Source organism: Branchiostoma lanceolatum, chromosome 16 (assembly GCF_035083965.1).
Source record: "Branchiostoma lanceolatum isolate klBraLanc5 chromosome 16, klBraLanc5.hap2, whole genome shotgun sequence".
Taxonomy (NCBI): domain Eukaryota; kingdom Metazoa; phylum Chordata; class Leptocardii; order Amphioxiformes; family Branchiostomatidae; genus Branchiostoma; species Branchiostoma lanceolatum.
This window is the reverse complement of record NC_089737.1, coordinates 7,546,063-7,566,649: the sequence shown is the minus strand read 5'-3', so window position 1 is coordinate 7,566,649 and position 20,587 is coordinate 7,546,063. Positions and strand designations below refer to the sequence as shown.

The window sequence follows — 20,587 nt, the reverse complement described above, 5'->3', positions numbered from 1 at the left end:
ATATCACCCTCGTTAAACCAGGACCCCATATCGCTCCACGTTACATCGGTCGTGAAAGGGGCCCTGGTAAAAAGCTTTGCCACATATGGTTATGGCAGGTCGACAAGACTTGCTCATGAATAATTAATGAGCTGACCTTATTTGGCACAAACAGCAGTTGTAGCTCATGAATAATTAATGATCTAGCAGTACATATAGAATGAGGTAGACATTTTCCCAACTGTTTCTTTCTTTCTGAAGGCAAAGTGGAGGCAGAAAATGAATCCTCACCACCAGAGGATGATGACTCAGGTAAGAACCTTTCTTGTGATGGAAGGGAAATCGATCAACGTGATTCAGAGCATGATGATGTTCAGTTTCTTATTTGGTAATGATCGAATGCTGAAACCTAAATTTCACACCCTAGGACTGCATGAATTTTTATCTGTTCTGAAATTTGTTAATTTCGCACCACGATCTGTTTTCCCGTAGTTGATGACGACGACGCGACCTGCCTGAAAAAGGAACTGCAGCCTCGCAAAGTGACCAGTCCGCTCACCGAAAACATCAAGCGAAACCACCAGCGATGGCTCCAACTCTTAAAGGAAGAAGAAAAGGAAGAACAACAGAACGCGGATCGCGACGAAAGCAAAAGAGAGTTCGGTGCAGTTCTAGAGGAAGGTGAAGATAGCAGGGAAGAACATCTCGACAGTTTCAACAACGACGCTGGTAAAGAAGAGACTTTAAGTTTGGACGGAGACAACGCAACGGAAGAACAATGTACGCAATCGCACTCGAGGTCGAGGTCGCTCGAAGGCGAAAAGCGCCGCATCATCTTCGAGAGCGGAACAATTCAAATTACTGAGGAGTCAACGATAGAGGATACGGTGGCGACCGGTCTCGTTTCGCAGATAATGGAGGACACGAGGACAGAACTGAGAAACGTTGTAGGTATGACGGAACACGGAACGACGCAGGAATCATACGCCGTACAACAGAGACTTGAGCCCACAGATGCTGTAGAGGAGGTCGAATCAACAGAGAGGTAAAGCGGAGAAGTTTCTGTCGTCAAACAATGTGTGTTGCAGTCCACAATATAATGTAGATCACATGGACATCTAGAAGTCCATCATAACTGTATCATAAAGATTGTAGGAGCTGAGTTTTTTAGAAAACATTTTCTTTCCTCTCAATTTTAGACAGACATATCAGATCAAACAGATTTACCAAGAATCCTTTGGTGGGAACAGTCAATATACTCAACTGCAGTGCAACTTGAAATGGATAGGGGGAGCTTTCATTCATGTATGTGTATTTATGTTACAGGGACCAACTTTAGCCATGACTATAGCTCACTTTTTCTTTTGTTTGATATGCCATATCTATTGAAGACCAACCGGACATATTTTTACCAAAATATTAATAGTCAAGACAAAACTTTTTTTCTTACTGCAAAGCAGATACATGTATCATAAAGTCATTTTTGCGTGACTGTCAAGTATTATGAACTCAGCACAAACAAGTTAACTAGCGTGCACTGTATTCCCTCAAATCTTAGCATTCCAACAATGACAATACCTTAAAAGAGCATTCACTGTATATGGTAAATATAGTTCAATATATTGCTATTTATCAAGATATACTATAGGATGGTACATGTATATTCTGACGAGTGAATTTGTGCCTGTATATTCCAGCGTCTAGGTTATAGGGAATTCAAACATTCCTAGCTGCTTGTTTGGTGAATTATGTGAATCCACATTTGTTGTGAATGTATGTATGAAATATAGATTGTCAGATATATGATAATTATTATTATTATGTATGATTATATCAAGCTAGTTTTGTCTCAGAATTTGTAAGTATAAAACGACTCACATTCACATTCCAGAAATCCATTTTGCGTTAGGGGAACAAGTTTTATAGACTTCTAGCAGTTTTTCTCCTTGAAGAACGTTGTAGGTTCGTGTGTAAACATGTGTATCCTTTATTTGCTGCGTTATTGATATGTATATGCTATACATAGATTTGTACTGTGAGCACTTAACTATATTATTTGGAAAATAATCAAAAGAAACTATTTAGAACTGCCGTATGCTATACAGCTTCATTGTATTACGCAGATTTTAAAATTTGTCCTGTCTAAAAGTTATGCCTCAATGAATTCTGAATATTTCTTATAGATATTAAGATAAACTGTTCCAATTCTAAAGTATATCCAGCTTTGAAAAGACAAAATGATGATGAATATTAAGGCAAAAAAGGACGAATTCTTGGTCTTAGCATAGAAGAATGTACAATATGATCATGAGACTTTTAGTGCCATATAGATCTAGAGTGTTTGAAAAGTAAGGACAAAATTCTGCCATGCTCAAATCTTTTTCATTTCTTAAAAGGAAAACAGCTTAAACCGTTGATAAACGTTTTGCCAACAGATGTTAACCAATACCAGGTTCGCTATGACAAAACTATATGCTGTATTTCTTACACAACTATAGGAAAAAAACATGTGTTCCATTTAGCATGTAGTGTCCATGGAAACATATCAAACAATGGAAAATAGTGTGCGCTCTATAATGATTCTATTTTTAGCCGAGAAAGTGCTTCAAGATATGTATATAGACATATGAAACTTAATGTATGTGTATAATGTTTAGGATTTGAATATTATGTACTTGTATTGGAAACATTTTGTTATCCCCGAAAATATGTAAGTACAAAGAAGTACATTCCTTGAGTCAGTCAATCAAGAGAGTAGCAAGATTTCCTAACCAATCAGAGCATGAACAGATGATCAGATGATATCAAGTAACCAATCAGGACCATTAGTTGAAATTCTCATTCATGATAAAGTTTATGTACACTACCACAAAAGTGTATGATAAAAAAAAGATTTTCACTAATTTTTACGAAGTTTGATATTTTCTTTGAAGGGGAAAAATGTAAATTTCTATCTTCTGTGCCAACATGAATTTCAGTGTTAAATATTACAGAAACATTCCATTGATAGAACAAGAAGAGACAAGTTAACTTATAGGTTTTAACCCTTACTAGCCCAAGTGCTGTTTTAACCCTTGTTGTTTCATGCAGTAATTGGAACGAAAAGGGTTATTAATGTAGGAAACTTGATAAATCCAAATTTGTCAAAATTGGGAACATGACTTTGATGACATCACAGGATTTTGTGCACATGTAAAGTGCACATATTTTAGTGATGTCACTGATACATTTTTGTGTTCGACTATAAGATATGCACTATCCTTCAAATTTACCAAAATTCCTTCTTTGTGACTTAATGAAATTGTAGACTTTTGTCGCATAATTATAGTGATGCCAAAATATATATAATGAGGCTTTAAAGTTGGAGTTTTCTTCATATTTGTGTACATTGCTACTGTATTGTTGTTGTTTTTTTGCTTTTTTAATTTTTCTCATACCATAATAAACAGATCTAGAGTAGGCTGAACAACTATATCACAGGGTATATTCCTCCATAGCCATACTTCTTTGGTCCTTTCTCAAAACTGTTAAGTTACGAAAGCCTTGCCCTCGAATTGAAATTGAATATGATATTACCGACAATACAGTACACAGAGATATTCAATTTCAGTTCTTAAGAATGAACATTTTCTGCCCTCAACAAATAGGGGACATTTTGACATTGTGTAATTCTAAACCGTGTGTTGTTTTTGTAGTACATTTGGTGTCCCAACATATTTAGAATGTGGGGACAAGAGAAAACAATCTGTGTCATGAGGTTTAGAATATTGAAGGGCAAAATTTCAAACCTTGGGCTTAACTGATACATTTCATGCATAGATTATTTTGCATATTTGACTCATACCTATCCAAGTATTTATACTTCTGCGTTAGTAGCAGCAACCACCTCAAATATCTGTACTTATTCAGATCAGATTCAGAAGTCTTGTGATGTTTCATGACTTGAAATGTGCCAAGTATGTATGGTTAAAGTAATTACTGCATACTTATTCTGTATCTGTTTATCATGACTAATCTATATTATTATCCTTTTAAATTTAAGGATGATACATTTCACTGTCAATTGTACATAGGCACTGTCTTTGTGTAAAGAAACCTTATTTTGTTTAGATTTGTTTTAAAGTAATTCTGTAGAAAAAATAGTTGTCTTATAAAATGTGATATGCAATTCTGAATCACTCAAAGTTGTGTGGTAAGGTTGCTCTGTTCTATATCACATTGAATTGTGTGATTTAAAAAGAAGCACCCTTGAGTATATATGTACGTGTGTGTGGTGTTTTTGTTGTATATTACGGATGTCATACTTGTGTACTATTATTAATTAATAAAGACACTTGCCTCATGTTATGTACATGTATGTATGTGTACAGTAAAGAAATAGAGAATTAAAGATTTAGAGCAGAAAATAATGCAGTTGTCCTTGTTTTCTGGTGTCCATAGTACACTCTCCCAAGAAATGATCACATCATAGAACAATTAAGTTGTGGATGTTTATTCAGCAAAACTACACACGGACAACAATCTTAAAAACTTTTCAGTAAGTTTAGCAATAGTTACAACGTGTTAGGCCTTAGGGTAGTAAGTACTAGTAGCTTCTTTAACCTTCTCCCTGCTGCCTAACTCTGTAACCAATAGAGAATTGGGTGCCAAACAGCCACTACAGTGTGCTAAAGGTTAAAACAAAAGTGTTACCGAGAATATTCATGCAGGATATACAACAAATACTTGTACTTTTCATCTAAAAACTATGATCTATTAAACTACTAACATTGCAAAATAATACAAAGTTCAGGCCTGCTAAGTTTTCATATCTGATTACTTACTAATGGTCTTCCAGTGCACATAACATTCAGTCGGTTAAATTTCTCGATCCAGTCTTTAGTAAATTTCAAAGACTGCATGAGCTATTTAGCGATGCCACCATGTAAAGTAGATGCTAAATGCCTTTCCATAGATGGCCATCAGCTAGGTACGTTTTGTACACGTCATGTACACAGTAGTTCCCTAGAGCTTAGTAAAAGCAGGTTATTCTAACTAGATCAGTATGTACATGACATAGAGAAGATGCACATCAAGTCTATTAACTACACAGTAACATAAAAGACCACTGGCATGATTGGTCTGTATAACTACATACTAACTAGATTAATATATACATTAATCTCCAAGCAGATCTAATGGTTGCGAAGACCGTATCCAACTGGCAGAAGAAGAATGTATAGGTTGCTATATACATGACAAAGAGTAGTTGCTTATCAAGTCTATTCAATACACAGTAACATATGAAAGAACACTGGCATGGTTGGTCTGACTAGGTTTGCATGATTGTGTTTCTAAAGGTTTAAATTTGTCGAGAATACTGAATCTCCTGTCGTATTCCTCACATCTCTATGGTTTCCCACCAGTGTGAGTCTTCATGTGTATTTGCAGGGAGCTTTTCGCACTGAACCGTTTGCTACACTCCTTACATTTGTGTGGTTTCTCACCAGTGTGAGTGTGCATGTGTTGCTTCAGATTACCCAGCAAACTGAACTGTCTGTTGCACTCCTCACACTTGTACGGTCTCTCACCAGTGTGAGTCTTCATGTGAGTCGTCAAGTTACATGATGTGCTAAACCGCTTGCCACACTCCTTACATTTGTGCGGTTTCTCACCAGTGTGAGTCCGCATGTGACTCCTCAGATTACCCAGCTCACTGAACTGTTTGCTGCACTCCTCACACCTGTGCGGTTTCTCACCTGTGTGAGTCATTATGTGCCTTTTCAGATAAGCCAACGTACTGAACTGCCTGCCACACTCCTCACATCTGTAGGGTTTCTCACCAGTGTGAGTCAGCATGTGAGTCTTGAGATCACCTAGTTGACTGAACCATTTCTTGCATTGCTCACATTGGTATGTTTTTTTGCCTCCTGTGTGAGTATGCAAATGTTTCCGAAGGTTGCTTAAGCCACTGAAGTGCTTGCCACATTCCTCACATTTGTAGGGTTTCTCACCAGTGTGAGTCCGCATATGTATTTTCAGGTCTCTCAGAGAACTACATCGCCGGTTGCATTGCTCACATGCAAACAAATTGTGAGTCCCAGCGTGAATCCGCATATGACTCTTGAGACTACTTTTCGTAGTGAACTGTTTGCTGCACTCCTCACATCTGTAGGGTTTCTCACTGGCGTGCGTCAGCATGTGTGTCTTCAGATGACTCTCCCTTCTAAACTGTTTGCTGCACTCCTCACATCTGTACGGTTTCTCACCAGTGTGAGTCTGCTTGTGTACCGTCAAACTACCCATCTGACTGAATCCTCTGTCACATACCGAACATCTGAACGGTTTCTCACCAGTGTGAGTCCTCATGTGAGTCCGCAGATCCTTCATCGTACTACACTGCCTACTGCACACCTCGCATTTATACGGTTTCTCGCCAGTGTGAGTCCGCATATGAGTCTTCAGAAGGCTCGACGTACTAAATTTCTTGCTGCACTCCTCGCATGTATACGGTTTCTCACCAGTGTGAGTCCGCATGTGACATGTCAGTTGAGACGATGTGACGAATCGCATACTGCATTCCGTACATGCATGAGGTTTCTCACCAGTGTGAGTCCGCATGTGAGTCTTCAGACCACTCAGCATACCAAAATGCTTGCTGCACTCCTCACACTTATAAGGTTTCTCCCCTGTATGACTCAGCATGTGAGTCTTCAGATTACTCGACGTAGTGAACAGCCTGCCACACTCCTCACATCTGTAGGGTTTCTCACCAGTGTGAGTGCGCATATGTACCTTCAGGCCATCCAACTGCCTGAACTGTTTGCTACACTCCTCACACCTGTACGGCTTCTCCCTGGTGTGAGTTGTCCTATGTGCGTTTAGAGCGCCCGGCTGTGCGAAATGTCTGTCGCATTCCTCACATCCGTACGGTTTCTCACCGGTGTGAGTCCGCATGTGTACCTTCAGCTGACTTGGCTGAGTGAACCTTCTCTCGCATATCTCGCACTGGTGCGGCTTAGGGTCACAATCCTTCCCTTCACCTTTCCTTCCTTGCGACGTCTTGGTTGCCATCTTGTTCAAATAGTTCACCCTGTAGGAATTAAAAGAAATGGTTATGAACATGTCTGAAGATGTCTCTTAGCTTTAAGCACTCTCAATTGGCTTTACAGGTAATTTTACTATTACACTGCATGTAGTAAGTAACTTGTATTTAAGTTCTCCCTGTCATTTCTGTCTCATCTCCCACCGAATAATATCAGCCACCATTTCTATATCAATCAATGTTAGTAAAGACATAGGTATAAGCGTTTGTTGTCTTGGTGTGTGCCCGTAGTTACTAGTACTTGAATAGTTTGGAAGTAAAACCAGTCATTATAGTCCTGTGGAATGTGACAGACGGTCACCGAAACTTGACTGCCAATAAAGAACTTCGTTAGTCGTGCCATTTTCTTATTGTTTGTTGTATTATTCTGACTGTACCTGGTTTCTTGTAACATTGTCAGCCCCCCGGACTTATATACATGTATAAGTATAATCTCAAAACAGCTCAGAATACCAATTTTTCAAAAAAGGACTGGTTATAAGCCTTCTACAGAGACAGTCTTTAAACTATGTGTGATTTCAAGCAGTCCGATTTGCATCGAAATCTTCACGGTTTCAATGCCCACCGGATCCCCACTGTTTGCCGCCCAGGGTTTACCCTAGCAACGGCCTGACAACCAGGCTACTCATGCATATTCTACAAGTGACCTTTTGTGGCTTGTTACCGAGCCCTATTGAACCTTGCAGACAATGACTTGGCTTCTTCTCTTTCATACAATAGTGCCCACTATCTGTCCGATTCCTCCGTATTTCCCAACAAAACAGGTACAGGAGAAGGTTTTCAAATTTTGCTAGGTACTGCTATTGTTTTCAGTTTTTTTTGCTACGACCTTAAACATAGAAATTATTCTTGTATCAAGTTGTATGGCTATTAATGAAATAGACGGGGATGTGATCATAATTTGAACAAAGGAGTTCCTTGTTTGAAGGGGTAAACCTACGTGGTGCGACAATGTACCGGAATACACATCTTGCCTTGGCTAGCGAAGATTCGTATGAAGGGCAAATTCTACCAAAATATTTTATGCTTTGATGAATTAGGGTAAATCAATATAAATCTCATTGGCTAGGGTTCCTATATTTCACACCAAAATATAGCAACCTGTAATGTCTACTCATCAAAGCATACTGCATTTCGATAGATAGATTTCTCCATTATATATGTGTATTCCAGTATATTTTTAGATACTCCCTATAAGATCCTACTACCAGAAGAGAATATGCCAATGAGTTTGAAATAAGATCCTTGATCATGGAAACAGGAAAGCCTATATTATCAAGACAGTTCAGGGTGAAAATAATAGACTCTCACCTTGTCCCTGGCTATCCAAGGAGGTTGTCTATCAGCGAAATCCGTGTCCTGGCCGTGACCTGAAGATATCCGAAGCCTCCCTACTTCCAAGTTTGACGCAGACGTCAGACTACGTGCCCAGTGGATTGCGTGTCCGCTCACGACTATTGAATTTGGGAAGTGACCGTTGAAAGGCCGTAACGCCGTGATACTCAGTGGGGTCTCATTTGAAATCACTGTGGCCAATCAGAGCTCGCCTCTCAGACAACAAGATGTCGACCAATACTGAATTCAGTGATTTACATAAGGCGTCAGACAACAGGTGGTGGATAAAAGAAACGACAAAGCCATGGAAACTGAAGACAGACAAAAGATTGTGAACTCTTACCAGAATCTTTTGTTCAACGTGTAGCTGACAATTGCTTCTGACTATCTCGGTGCAAATTTAGCATGGACTTATTTGCATATTCGTTATTCCACAAAAGCGACAAGTACACACATACGTCTATGTGCCTCATTAATTCAGGTTATTTTGCGGTGATATTTTAGCGCCCTCTATCTGTTAGTTTGCTAATTGCAGCATTTATGAACTTCATGAACAGCACCGTCACAATGAAAGGGTACAACTACAACCAGCAGGTTTTGTAGAGCCTCTTTGGGCACACCAAATCAAAATGGCATCAGAAAAGGGACACATAGTATATCAGGCTTCAAAATACTGACGGTAGGTACAGAACCAAAATAAAGGAGAATATCCGTGACAGTCACAGGCAACACACATTTACCGTAATGGCAACTTGGGTCGACACCGATGATCACCAATGGGCAGTTGAACGGTTACGAGCGTCATTTTGACACATCTGAAAGATCTGGAAGCAACAGTTCCAAATGGTTGCCAAGTTATAACTCTATAAGACACACTGTATAGTTTATGTAAAACACACCGCGAACCGTTTATCGTGTCTGTTATTCATTTCCAGTCGCTTCACCAACTCGTTGCGGTACAAGGACGCCACTGTAACTCAGCGGAATAGAGCAGAATTGCAACTAAGCCGTCAAACTTGTTATGTCGATGCTGATTGGTCCGCTTAGATAAACGGATCAATCGATGTAGACAAGTTTGGTCTGCGGGAATATAACAGTAAGCAAACAGTATTTATCCCTACTACATATATAAGTAACGATTGTCTGCAGAGTGATGGCCAATGTGTAAGTCCAATGGACCTCTAACGATAATCATCATATTTTCCTTATGTCCCTTCTGATTGGTTAAATCTAGCATTGCCTCTGGCCAAGTCTATGACGGCGGAGCATTTATTTTGTTAGCTGCTAGAGGTCGCTCTTAAATATCCAATGTAAAATCGCATTGGAAATATTACTGTTGTGCCATTCTTTTCTGATCCGCTTAGTGGCGTCCTTGAGACGCAGCGAAGAATTGTCGCTCAATGGATTGTAGCCATTGAATTGTGAAGGATGTTCACCACCTTTTACGGGGGTATTGCAATTGTCAGGTTCTATGTCTTCGCAGCTATGATTATGTATGTCGTCACTTAGTAAAGCCCCGGTGATGCCTGGCGTTTATGAGCACCATAGAAGTATTTTTTAAGTCATGTGAAATCATAGAACGACATACACATTCGTGGTTTGCCTGTACAAAACAAGCTTCCTGAAACTAATTAGATACTCTCCAAGCAGAGGTTAGGCCACTGCCTTGGCTACTTTCTAGTGTTGTAATAAACTACTTGGACATAAATGGAAACAGGTTTTAAAGAAATCGTTATTCCTGGTAAAGAGGGTACGAAACGCAGTCAACACGGCAAACACCATACAGAGGTTTGTGTCCTACGGACTCTTGTTATCTCCATGAAAAATAGTTTGGAGTGTGTTTGTCTGTCTGTGTGTTTGTGTTTCCGCGCTACTGTAGTCAGCATAACCTAAGAACCTCTTGATGGATTACGATATTTGGTTTGTGGGCGGGTGTTGTGAAGCCAAAATTCAAGATCGATTTTGAGCCCCCTGGTATGTGACCTTGGTACTGCAGCAGAACTTCCGTTTTTGTATCTTTTGACTCTGACGTGCTATGGTCTTGTTTGTGTTTGTGATTGTTTAGCATTCAGTGCGCATAAACTCAGAAGAAAAGATCACATTTAGCACTTCAATCGTTGCGACTCTTTATTATTCAAAGCAACATTGACATAAATGGACAGAAAATTTCAAACTGATCTACCACTAGGCAATAACATAATCATCATCATCATCGGTCGACTGCAGCGCAGACGAATGTGAGCTTCGCCCAGTCCCTCTTGTTGTTGGCCATGTCGGCAATCTGTTTTGGTGTAAGTTGTTTGTTGTGGTCCCCCAGGAGCTGCTGGATGTAGTTGAAGTAGGAGGTGGGTTGACGACCGCGTCTGCGTTTGCCATGCGATGGAGCATACAGAGCATATATCCTGGCAGGTTCATCGTCAGGCATACGTAGTATGTGACCGAGAAAACTTAACTGCCTCCGTCTCACATGTTCTATCAGAGGACTTGTTTTGGTCATTACATAAATGCTGTTGTTAGCTACCCGGTCAATTCTTTTGATGCTCAGCATAACTCGGTAGCATGAGGTAGCGAAGGAGTTGATTCTGTCCTCCATGACCTTGGTGATTACCCATGTCTCACACCCATAGGTAAGCACTGTTACACATGTAGCCTGAAAAAGTTTCACCTTGGTGGAGATTGGAATGTAATCACTCTTCCAAAGGTGTTCCAATTTCCAGAAAACGCCCCATGCTAGTGCTCTACGTCTCCTGAGGTCATTGCTACTTGAGGCCATCATTGAGCCAAGGTATCTAAAATCTTGGACCTGTTTGATGGGTTCTCCGTACACGAGAAGAGGCTGACCCGGGTCAACATTGTAGCACATATATTCTGTTTTAAGCACACTGATGATAAGATCTAACTCAGCAGCAGCTGTGGCAGTTTTAGTACTACATAATACTAGTAGCTATTAGGATGTTAAAAAAAACTATTTGAAACAGCCAAGTAGATACATTCATGTACAACGACTAATCAAAATTGTGAATGCCTCAAATTTACAGTCCAGTGCCTTTTTAATATGTAGTTTTAATGACTAACAACGTATTAAAAAAAACTGGTTATCAACTTGTAGGAACAATTACACACATTTCCATGCCATAATTTGAACTAAATTAAAGCCCTTTGATTAATGGGTTAGCATATTTACAGAAATTAGTCAAAGGGGCAAACGCGAAATGTTTGCTAACTAGCAAAATCAAGTGCAAATAACTATAACCTACAGGATGTGGCTAGGCTCTACCACTGAGGACGGTTTCATTAAATGCAGCTCTATTGTCTTAACGTAAGTATTTTGGAGACATTTCTGTGCTTTTCTAATCGCCAAACTACTGACCTCAGCTAACAGGGATGACAGCGATTCACTAACGATTTGTTACAATCTTACGGAAGATCTGTATGCACATATATGTCTGAGGACCGTTCTTATCAAACCGTAACTTGCAAGTCCTGCATAACAGATTTCCCTTTCGAGCGATTGTTGACGTCAAATATACCAACGATGGCGAAACAACGCCCTTTGTTTTATTGTTAGCGTAAATGGTTGGAAAACCAATAGAGCAGTCAGATGCTCATTAAACAAAACTAGCATTTAGAACAGCTGCGAACTTAATTTGTCGATTTTCTTTTCTTATCGGTCTTTTCTGTTACCCAATCGATGGCCAGGCTACTACATGTGTAGATGTTGCAAGATGTTTAGCTGTAATAACAGGAAGACGGGTAGTCTAGCTATCTACTGGTGGTCAGAGACACCAGACATCTGTAACTGATTAGTTTGCAATAAAGAAGACAGACCCGTCTATATAGCAGTTCTCACCAGGCAAGCACAGAGTAAAGACTTTGCTCGCCTATACTAGTGCAGTACCCTACCCTAACACATGTATTGAAATGCCTTCACGGTGTTGGTATGTGTGATATTCCTCACGCTATTTAAGGAGCTTTTATCAAAGTGCGCCTTTTTGTACTTTTTTTGCACTGTACGGTCACTCATTGGTGAGTCCGCATGTGTTTCTTTAGATTGGACAGTTCACTGAACTGTTTGTTACACTTCTCACAACTATACGGTTTCTCACCTGTGTGAGTTCTCATGTGTGTTTTCAGAGAATGAAGCTCACTGAACTGACGGCTGCACTGCTCGCATTTGTACGGTTTCTCACCAGTGTGAGTCCGCATGTGACTCTTCAGGAATTGGAGGGTAGTGAACTGCTTGCTGCACTCCTCACACTTGTATGGGTTTTCTCCTGTGTGAGACCGCCTATGAACCGTCAGCTTACCTGACTCCGTGAATCTTTTGTTGCAGAATTCACACGCGTACGGTTTCTCACCAGTGTGAATTCTTATGTGTTTCTTCAGATCACTCTTCAGACTAAATTGCCTGCTACATTCCTCACACCTGTGCGGTTTCTCACCAGTGTGAGCCCGCATGTGCTGCTTTAGATTACTCAGTTGACTGAATTGCCAACCACACTCCTCACATCTGTATGGTTTCTCACCAGTGTGAGTTCGCATGTGTGTCGTCAACTCACTACTCGTAGTAAATTGTTTGCTGCACTCCTCACACCGATACGGCTTCTCACCTGTGTGAGTCCGCATGTGAATCGTCAGATTAGCTAGCAGAGGGAAGCGTTTGTTACATTTCTCACACGTGTACGGTTTCTCACCGGTGTGTGAGCGCATGTGTGTCTTCAGATGACTCAGATCACTAAACTGCTTGTTGCACTCCTCACACGTGTACGGTTTTTCTCCTGTGTGAGTTCGCATGTGTGTCTTCAGTGCACTTGTCTGGATGAAGGTTTTGAGACAGATTTTGCAAACGTGTGGTTTCTCGCCAGTGTGAGTTCGCATATGTTGCTTAAGATGGCTCCCTTGGCTAAACTGTTTGTTGCACTCCTCACACCTGTAGGGTTTCTCACCGGTGTGAGTGCGCATGTGTGTCTTCAGATGATCCCGCCTACTGAAGTCCTTGTTGCACTGCTCACACCTGTGCCTTTTCTTCCCCTTGCCACGCTTTCCAATGTCCTGCTGATCGATGTGTGTCGAAGTTTCTTCCAACTTTTTCCACTTGTTTGCGGACTCGTTGATTTCAGGTCTGCTTTCCATGCTGCGAGAATATCTGTGTAGAAAAGATGGAGGCAACATTTTAACCTAATGAAGATGGCGTTTGTGAAAGCCAATGATTTGTCTGTGAACGGCCCCCACAAAACCGTTTTTTTAAAATTTGCATTAACATTTACATTAATATTGCTATCTTAGACAAAACCGTAAAATAGTCAAAATTGGCCAAATAGACAGATAATATAATAGACCCCGACCAATTGACTCCACTGGCATGTTATCTATTATATGTTGTCTGTTTGTTTAATTTCTACTGTATACTTTCCAAAGACCTATAGAGCCTGGTAACGTTAGAGGCAAAGGCATGCATGTAGACAACTTTTCGGTGAGGGACCGTGTAAAACAATGTCAAGTAGAAAGATCGAAAAACGTATTGATGAATACGAAGAGACGCTGCAGTTAAGAGGGCAACACCAACGCCTAGTCTACAAAGACACCTTTGAAATGTGTTCAGATTTCTGTAATAAGTCCAGCTTATCTGTTTGCTTACTCTTTAAGCATATGATTGTCTAGCTCGTTTTGGGTGGCTTTGTTGGGCTTTCTATCTTGTCGTGTTTTCGTTGAGAACCCGGTGAAAACGCCTAGAAAGACGAAAAAGAAGCTGGAACCTAATCTCTGCTTGAGGGGCATTGTTTGCCGACCCATGTACGTTGTCATTGGCAACCCGGCATCCACACTAGCCTCATGCATATTCTACAAGTGACATTCCTTCTGAGATTCTTTTATAGCGCGTCTACGTTGCAGACAATGGTTCGGCTGTTTCTAAGCTGATAATGCATGGTCACCATCTGTCCGATCTCTTCGTATTTCCCAACAGAACTAGAGAAATTTCTTCACTCAGTTAGTTTGGGGAGCATACAGAGGTCAGATTTCACCACGCACTGCTGCAGTTTTCCTGTCTTTTCTACGACTTTAAACACTATTCTGCACATCCAAATTTAACGGCAATGTGACCGAGCGTTTAATACAACACACGAAAACCGTAGAGCTTTTGGCTAATGAAAACCTCGCATACAAATAATTTAAAAAGATATATTCTAGCCCACATAATGAGATAAACAAGATCAACAGAACAGCTGCTCGCGTTACAATACGTTAGTAGTCGAACTAAACAGATTCTCACCATGCATGCATTATGCCATAATTTTTCATTATGTTAAAACCGTTAATGGGGGAGGGGTAATAGATACATAACAATCTCACCTTATCGAATATATTTGTATATCAGCGGTGATCGACGACTTCCGTGTTCTGAACAATGAGATTCACACAGAAATCTGTGAAAGAGATCTTTGTACTTTAACGCAGAAGACCCTGTCCGTGTCCGCTCTCAACTTAGGAAACTGTCAAGTGACGAAAATGGTTTTTCGCCGCGGTGCTTCATGGGATCTAATTTCAAATCCCTGTGGCCAATCAGGGCTCGCCTCTCAGAAAATGACGTCCGCCAATGGAAGACACCGAGATAGATAAGACTACAGACATGACAGATAGCTCTGAGTTAGACAGACAAGGAGAAGGAGACTAAGGTCGCCCATACATACATGTGCAGTGCATGTGAATCTTTCTCCATGCCCGTAGCCAGGGGGGTTTGAGAGGTTCCGAAGAACCCCCCATACGCTTGAAAGGTCCACTTTTTAATGATTAGTGTCCAAGATTTTGTTCTTTTTTTCAAGGCAGACTTTGTTGTATCACCAGAGGGGCTGAAATCCAGTAGAAAAACTGTTCCCTTTGTCTCTGATTTTTCCTCTGAAATCCTCTCTAAAACACAGGAAATGCCATTTCAGAAGGTTCAATTTCTAAAATTCTCCAGGGGAGCATGTCACTGGACCCTCCTAGAAACTCTCGCGCCTGCGGCGCTCGCATCTTCTCACAAAGTAAATCCATATACTACTTTCTGAGACAGGATAAGAATGTCAAAGGAGTAGACAAGACCTCTGACTGTAAGTTATGTTGGTAAATCCAGTCGAACTGTAGCCATGGCAAGGATAATAACTGATAGTAACTGATACTTGACTGTTACAGGGATAACTTTTACTTGCTGTCTTGAATCCCGTATACGATGGCAAGTAAAGTAAGACAGGCCTAAATGTAACAGTCGTTATACTTATAGCTAGTCGAACTGCTGCTTTACAATAACACACACGGACCAAGCGACAGACATAAAAGTAACGTTCTACCCGCATCCGTATTTCCCGTTTCTATTAAAATGGAACATTCCAAGGGGAATCCTCCTTCCCAGACGCCCTGTCTCCTCGCGGTGCAGACAGGTACGTACGGGCACACCTGGGGAGTTCCGCTTCCACGTATGACAATGTTTGCAAGCTCTACTGTCAGTTTAACCCCCCGTATTTGACGGTTAGCGACCAATTTCACACGAAGCAGGCCTCTATGCTTAATGTTTAACCGTTGATACTGGGGACAACACATACAAGACTAAACAGGTGAGCACGGCTAACGTTGTTGTAACGTGCGACTATCATGTCACGCTTGAACTGTATGTTGTTTCCAAACGTAACAAATACTGTCGCTAGCATGTATACTAAGTATATATAGTGTCTATCCACAACAAGATGTTACGGTTGATATGTAAAGGGGAGGTTTGGAGATGAATGGTTTGTGTATTGAGCAGGCCAGGTGTTACTGTTGTAAACTTGGGGGAGGGGGGCAGTCGAATCAAGGAGGTTCCAAACAGTTGGTCACATGAATGATTGATTTCGATCTATTGTCTCCGTTATGGGGACAGGCTTAGGTCGATGACCATTAGCTACACTTTTTATACTTCTATATGGCTAGTTAGTTTGTGTTTTTTTTTTTTATCATCATTCATGTAAACCTGTACAGTCATGCACAAGTCCGAAACCGCCACGTCGTCTCCTGACAGGGGAATTCCATGACAGATTGGTAATACTGTGTTTTCACGGATGTTGGGTTTGTGAGAGTGTTTGTGTCCGGAAACGATATGATGGTTTGTATAAAAACAACCACACTGAGGTGCGATGTATGTGATTTTTAATCACGGAATTCAGGCGTCCTTTACACAGTAAGGCAGTATCAACCTCCCTCAATAAGTATGTCTTATACACTTTTTTGCAACGCCATAGGGCGACGCCGTTAGTACCTTATTGATACTTTATAAGCAAATGACTTTGCTTCATTTTTATCATTTCCTGTTCGTGTTGCGTCACTCCAGTCACACAGTAGAAGAGGAAAGAGCACTAGTCGACACTGAAGTCTGGACAGAGTTGGCAGGTGCTGTTGGTCTGTAAGTTGAGTGATGAATTGATGAAGATGAATATAGAGAAATAATTGAAATCATTTTGGATAAAATAATGGATTGTGTATAATCTTAATGGTATATAAATCAAGAGTGTGCCATTTAAGAAACAAACATGCAAAAGCCAGAGACAAAGTTTTCAACAGTGGCAGAAGAGTTTCGTGAACTGGACCTGATCTTCAGGAGTGGTTCTGATCTCGATGTTGTGGAGAAGGGATACGCAAGTAAACTGATTCACGCCATCAGTAGTAAAGATGAGGTGCTGGAATTCGAAGCATTTAAAAGTCTTGGAGATTTCTACCTGTACCAAGCAAAGAGGAATAGACATAAGAGAAAGAACTTCGACAAGGCCTGTTCGTTATACAAAGCACTGTTCCGGTTCTGTAGAAATGATGAAGAGAAACAAGTAATACAACATCGCATCAAATATGCAGAGAAATGTACAAAGCTTTTGCACGGTCAAATGCCTACGAAGCCAGGAATAGAGACTATTACTAACATGACATTGGGTGTGGCGATGACGCTTCATGACGTGCACAGGGAGACCAAGATGAAAGGATATGACGTCACGCCCTTAATTGAAGCTTATACAAGTTCCTTTGTTAAATCAATCGTAAGAGGAAAAAAACGTCTTGAGACAGAATCTCTGAAGAGCCTTGGAGATCTGTACCTAGTGAAGGGAAGGATTGACAAGGACAACATGACGATGACCAAAGCAGCTGACCTGTACCGAGCGGCACTTGACCGCTGTGAAGATTCAGATGGCAGAGAAACGCTAAAGCACCGCATCAACTACGCGGACAAAGTCAAGGAAAAAGGAATCAAGGTTAGTAAATGATAATCAATTCCTTGTCATATTTTAGTTTTACGCACCACATCTTTTACAGGTGATAACGTGGTGATTTGCAAATAACTCTTCAGTAGTCAAATGTGCATGGAAACCCTACATTGACTCACTTCGGTAACCATATGCTTACAGAAGCGAAGAAAACCCGGATTTCGTATCAGAATGAATGCAGAAAAGGGCAATGCTGAACTCAAGAAAACTGGTGACAAACAAAATGACACCGACAGGTTTGTGACACATTTTGTACTTCAAATACTATTTAAAAGAAAATACTGTTTTGTAGATTGCAGTGCTTTTGTTGTCTTTTAAGACAACAAAAGCACTGCAATCTACAAAACAGTATGTAATACATCTACGTTTAAGATAACAAAAGGCACTGCTATCTACAAATATGATGGCGATATAGCAAGCAGAAAAAATTAATACAGATCTGCATTTCCGTGTGTTAGTAATTTGCACACTTAAACTTTTGAACTGTATACCATGTGATGCTTCAAACAGAACATACCAAGAACTAATGCGGGAGGGTTGCAGGGCCCTGCAGACAGGGGACCTGGACACGGCAGAACACAACTTTGCAGCTGCGCTCAAGTTAGTACATGGGAAAGGTGAGTCATGTCTGCAAAATACTTATCCATGGCGGTTGGTAATAAGATATCAGTGGAGACAAAATTAGCGATGCAGTATGATTCATTTAAAGGGGAGAAGCTGCACTTAGGAACAATCTTATAACGTTAATAGGAAATTGTAAATATATTATCAATGACACATAACAATCAATAGTAAATTTTATACGTTTACAGATATAAGAGATATCAATAATATATTACTTGTATTCCATACAGAGTCAAGCAAAGAGGTAGAGCCCCTTACAAAGTTAGGCGATGTCTACCTGAAGAGGGGAAAACAATCATTGGATGGTGATGATTTCACCAAAGCAGCAGCACTTTCTAACGCAGCACTGGTAAGATCAAAAACAGAAGACCAATATGACATAAAACAAACAATCCAGTTGATAACCCAATCATACGTTAAGCACGTCCTAGGTATCACACAAACGGTAGATATCGATGACATAGACAAACACAAAACGCTGTTGAAAGAACATAGAGACCAAGTGGAAAAGGAGATCGCAAAGATTGAACAACATATCGATCCTTACAGTCTTGATGATGACGATCCAAACATCAGAGAAATGGAAAAGAAAAGAGCGGAAGCAATCAAAGTATTGTCTCAGACAATACTTCATCAGCGAATAACATTTATAGTTGGCCTTGTAGATGAATGCATGGAGGTAATGGGCCCCCCTCCCTGCAAGTACGCCATGATGGGCTTGGGTTCCCAAGCTACAGGATTAGTAACCCCATACTCTGATCTGGAATTTGCCATTTTGATTGAGAATGAAACAGTCAATAATGTGACGTATTTCCGCAACCTCACTCAATATCTACATCTCAAAGTGATCAATCTGGGAGAAACCATTCTCCCAGCTATGGCGATTAAGTCTCTCAATGACTTCAACTCAGACGACCCGCTGGACAACTGGTTCTATGACTCTGTAACGCCGCGCGGATTTTCGTTCGACGGAGCCATGCCACATGCATGTAAGACTCCACTGGGTAGGGGTAAATCATGTGAACTTATCCGCACACCGAGTAAAATGACAAAACTTCTGAAAGACAACGTAACGTTCCATTTGAAGAAAGGCTACCATCTTGCCAGTGTCTTGGGGAATGTTTCTTTAATCGCAGGAGAGCAGAAATTAATCGATGAATATACGGCTTTATGGTCTGAGCTATTACAAGAAGACAATAGAAAAATCACCTTTTTAATAGCAAAGACCATATTGAAAGAGAACTGCCCAACCTTTGAACTAAACGTCCTTAGTGCCAGTCTACTCAATGTTAAGAAAGAAATCTATCGATTTTCAAGCCTTGCTGTGTCATGTTGGGCACTACTTCAAGGAATACAACCGACGACAATCTGGGAGACCATTGCAATGATGCACAAGAATGGTGTCATAAACAAAGAGAGCGAGCATCATTTGATGGTGCTGGTCAGCATCTCAGCAGAACTGAGGCTGCGGACATACATGAACAATCATGGTCAAGTGGAAAACATGTCGGTATTATCATCAATGCCGACAGAAACAGGTTTGGGGGAGAAAGTAAGGAAAGTGTTCTACATTTCAAATACAAAACAGCTAATGAGATACTACTATACAGCAACCCCTTTGAAGGACTTTGTTTCAAAGATTATCGAGTCGGCAGAAGAGCCTTTAATATTATATGACAATTCTTTGCAGCTTAAATCGGACGTATACGAAAGTATGTGTGATTACCAAAACGTTAAGACATGCATGAAAGAGATTCTGCATAATCATATTTCCAAATTTGGCGATGCTTCCATACATCCCGACATTGCCCAGGCATTTTCCAAATTGGGTATAGCATGTCAGAACGTTGGTGATCATAAAAAGGCCATAAGCTATCATAAAAAGACCCTACAGATGAATCGGAGAATTTATGGTGAGAACACTGCACATCCTGCAATCGCCGCGTCACTTAACAACTTGGGTATCGCCTGGAGGGACCTTGGTCATCACAAAAAGGCCGTCAGTTATCATAAACAGTCACAACAGATGAATCGGAGAATCCATGGTGAGAACACTGCACATCCTGAGATCGCCTCGTCCCTTGGCAACTTGGGTATCACCTGGAGCTCCCTTGGTGATCACAAAAAGGCCGTCATCTATTTTGAACAGTCACTACAGATGATGTGGAGTATCTATTTTGAGAACGATGCACATCCTGACATCGCCAGGTCACTTACCAACTTGGGTATCGCCTGGAGGGACCTTGGTGATCACAAAAAGGCCGTCAGCTATCATGAACAGTCACTACAGATGAACCGGATACTA

At 40.7% G+C, this 20,587-nt stretch overlaps 2 protein-coding genes across 2 annotated transcripts in view; one reads left to right on the top strand and one right to left on the bottom strand.

Moving 5' to 3' along the window:
• Positions 1-1,492, top strand: part of LOC136421692 (cGMP-inhibited 3',5'-cyclic phosphodiesterase 3A-like) — a 73,195-nt gene extending 71,703 nt beyond the window's left edge. Inside the window, 2 exon segments of the mRNA XM_066409176.1 lie at positions 241-291; positions 472-1,492. Of these exon segments, the coding sequence (XP_066265273.1) occupies positions 241-291; positions 472-1,028 (608 nt within the window). The 3' untranslated portion in view covers positions 1,029-1,492.
• A 2,963-nt stretch (positions 1,493-4,455) lies between these two features.
• Positions 4,456-14,888, bottom strand: LOC136422197 (zinc finger protein 208-like). The gene is made up of 3 exons (XM_066409842.1): positions 14,750-14,888; positions 12,420-13,544; positions 4,456-7,051 (listed from the first exon to the last, which is right to left on the bottom strand). The coding sequence occupies exons 2-3, from the start codon at positions 13,529-13,531 to the stop codon at positions 5,368-5,370; spliced, it is 2,796 nt and encodes a 931-aa protein (XP_066265939.1). The 5' UTR covers positions 13,532-13,544; positions 14,750-14,888; the 3' UTR covers positions 4,456-5,367.
• Positions 14,889-20,587: the final 5,699 nt, after the last annotated feature.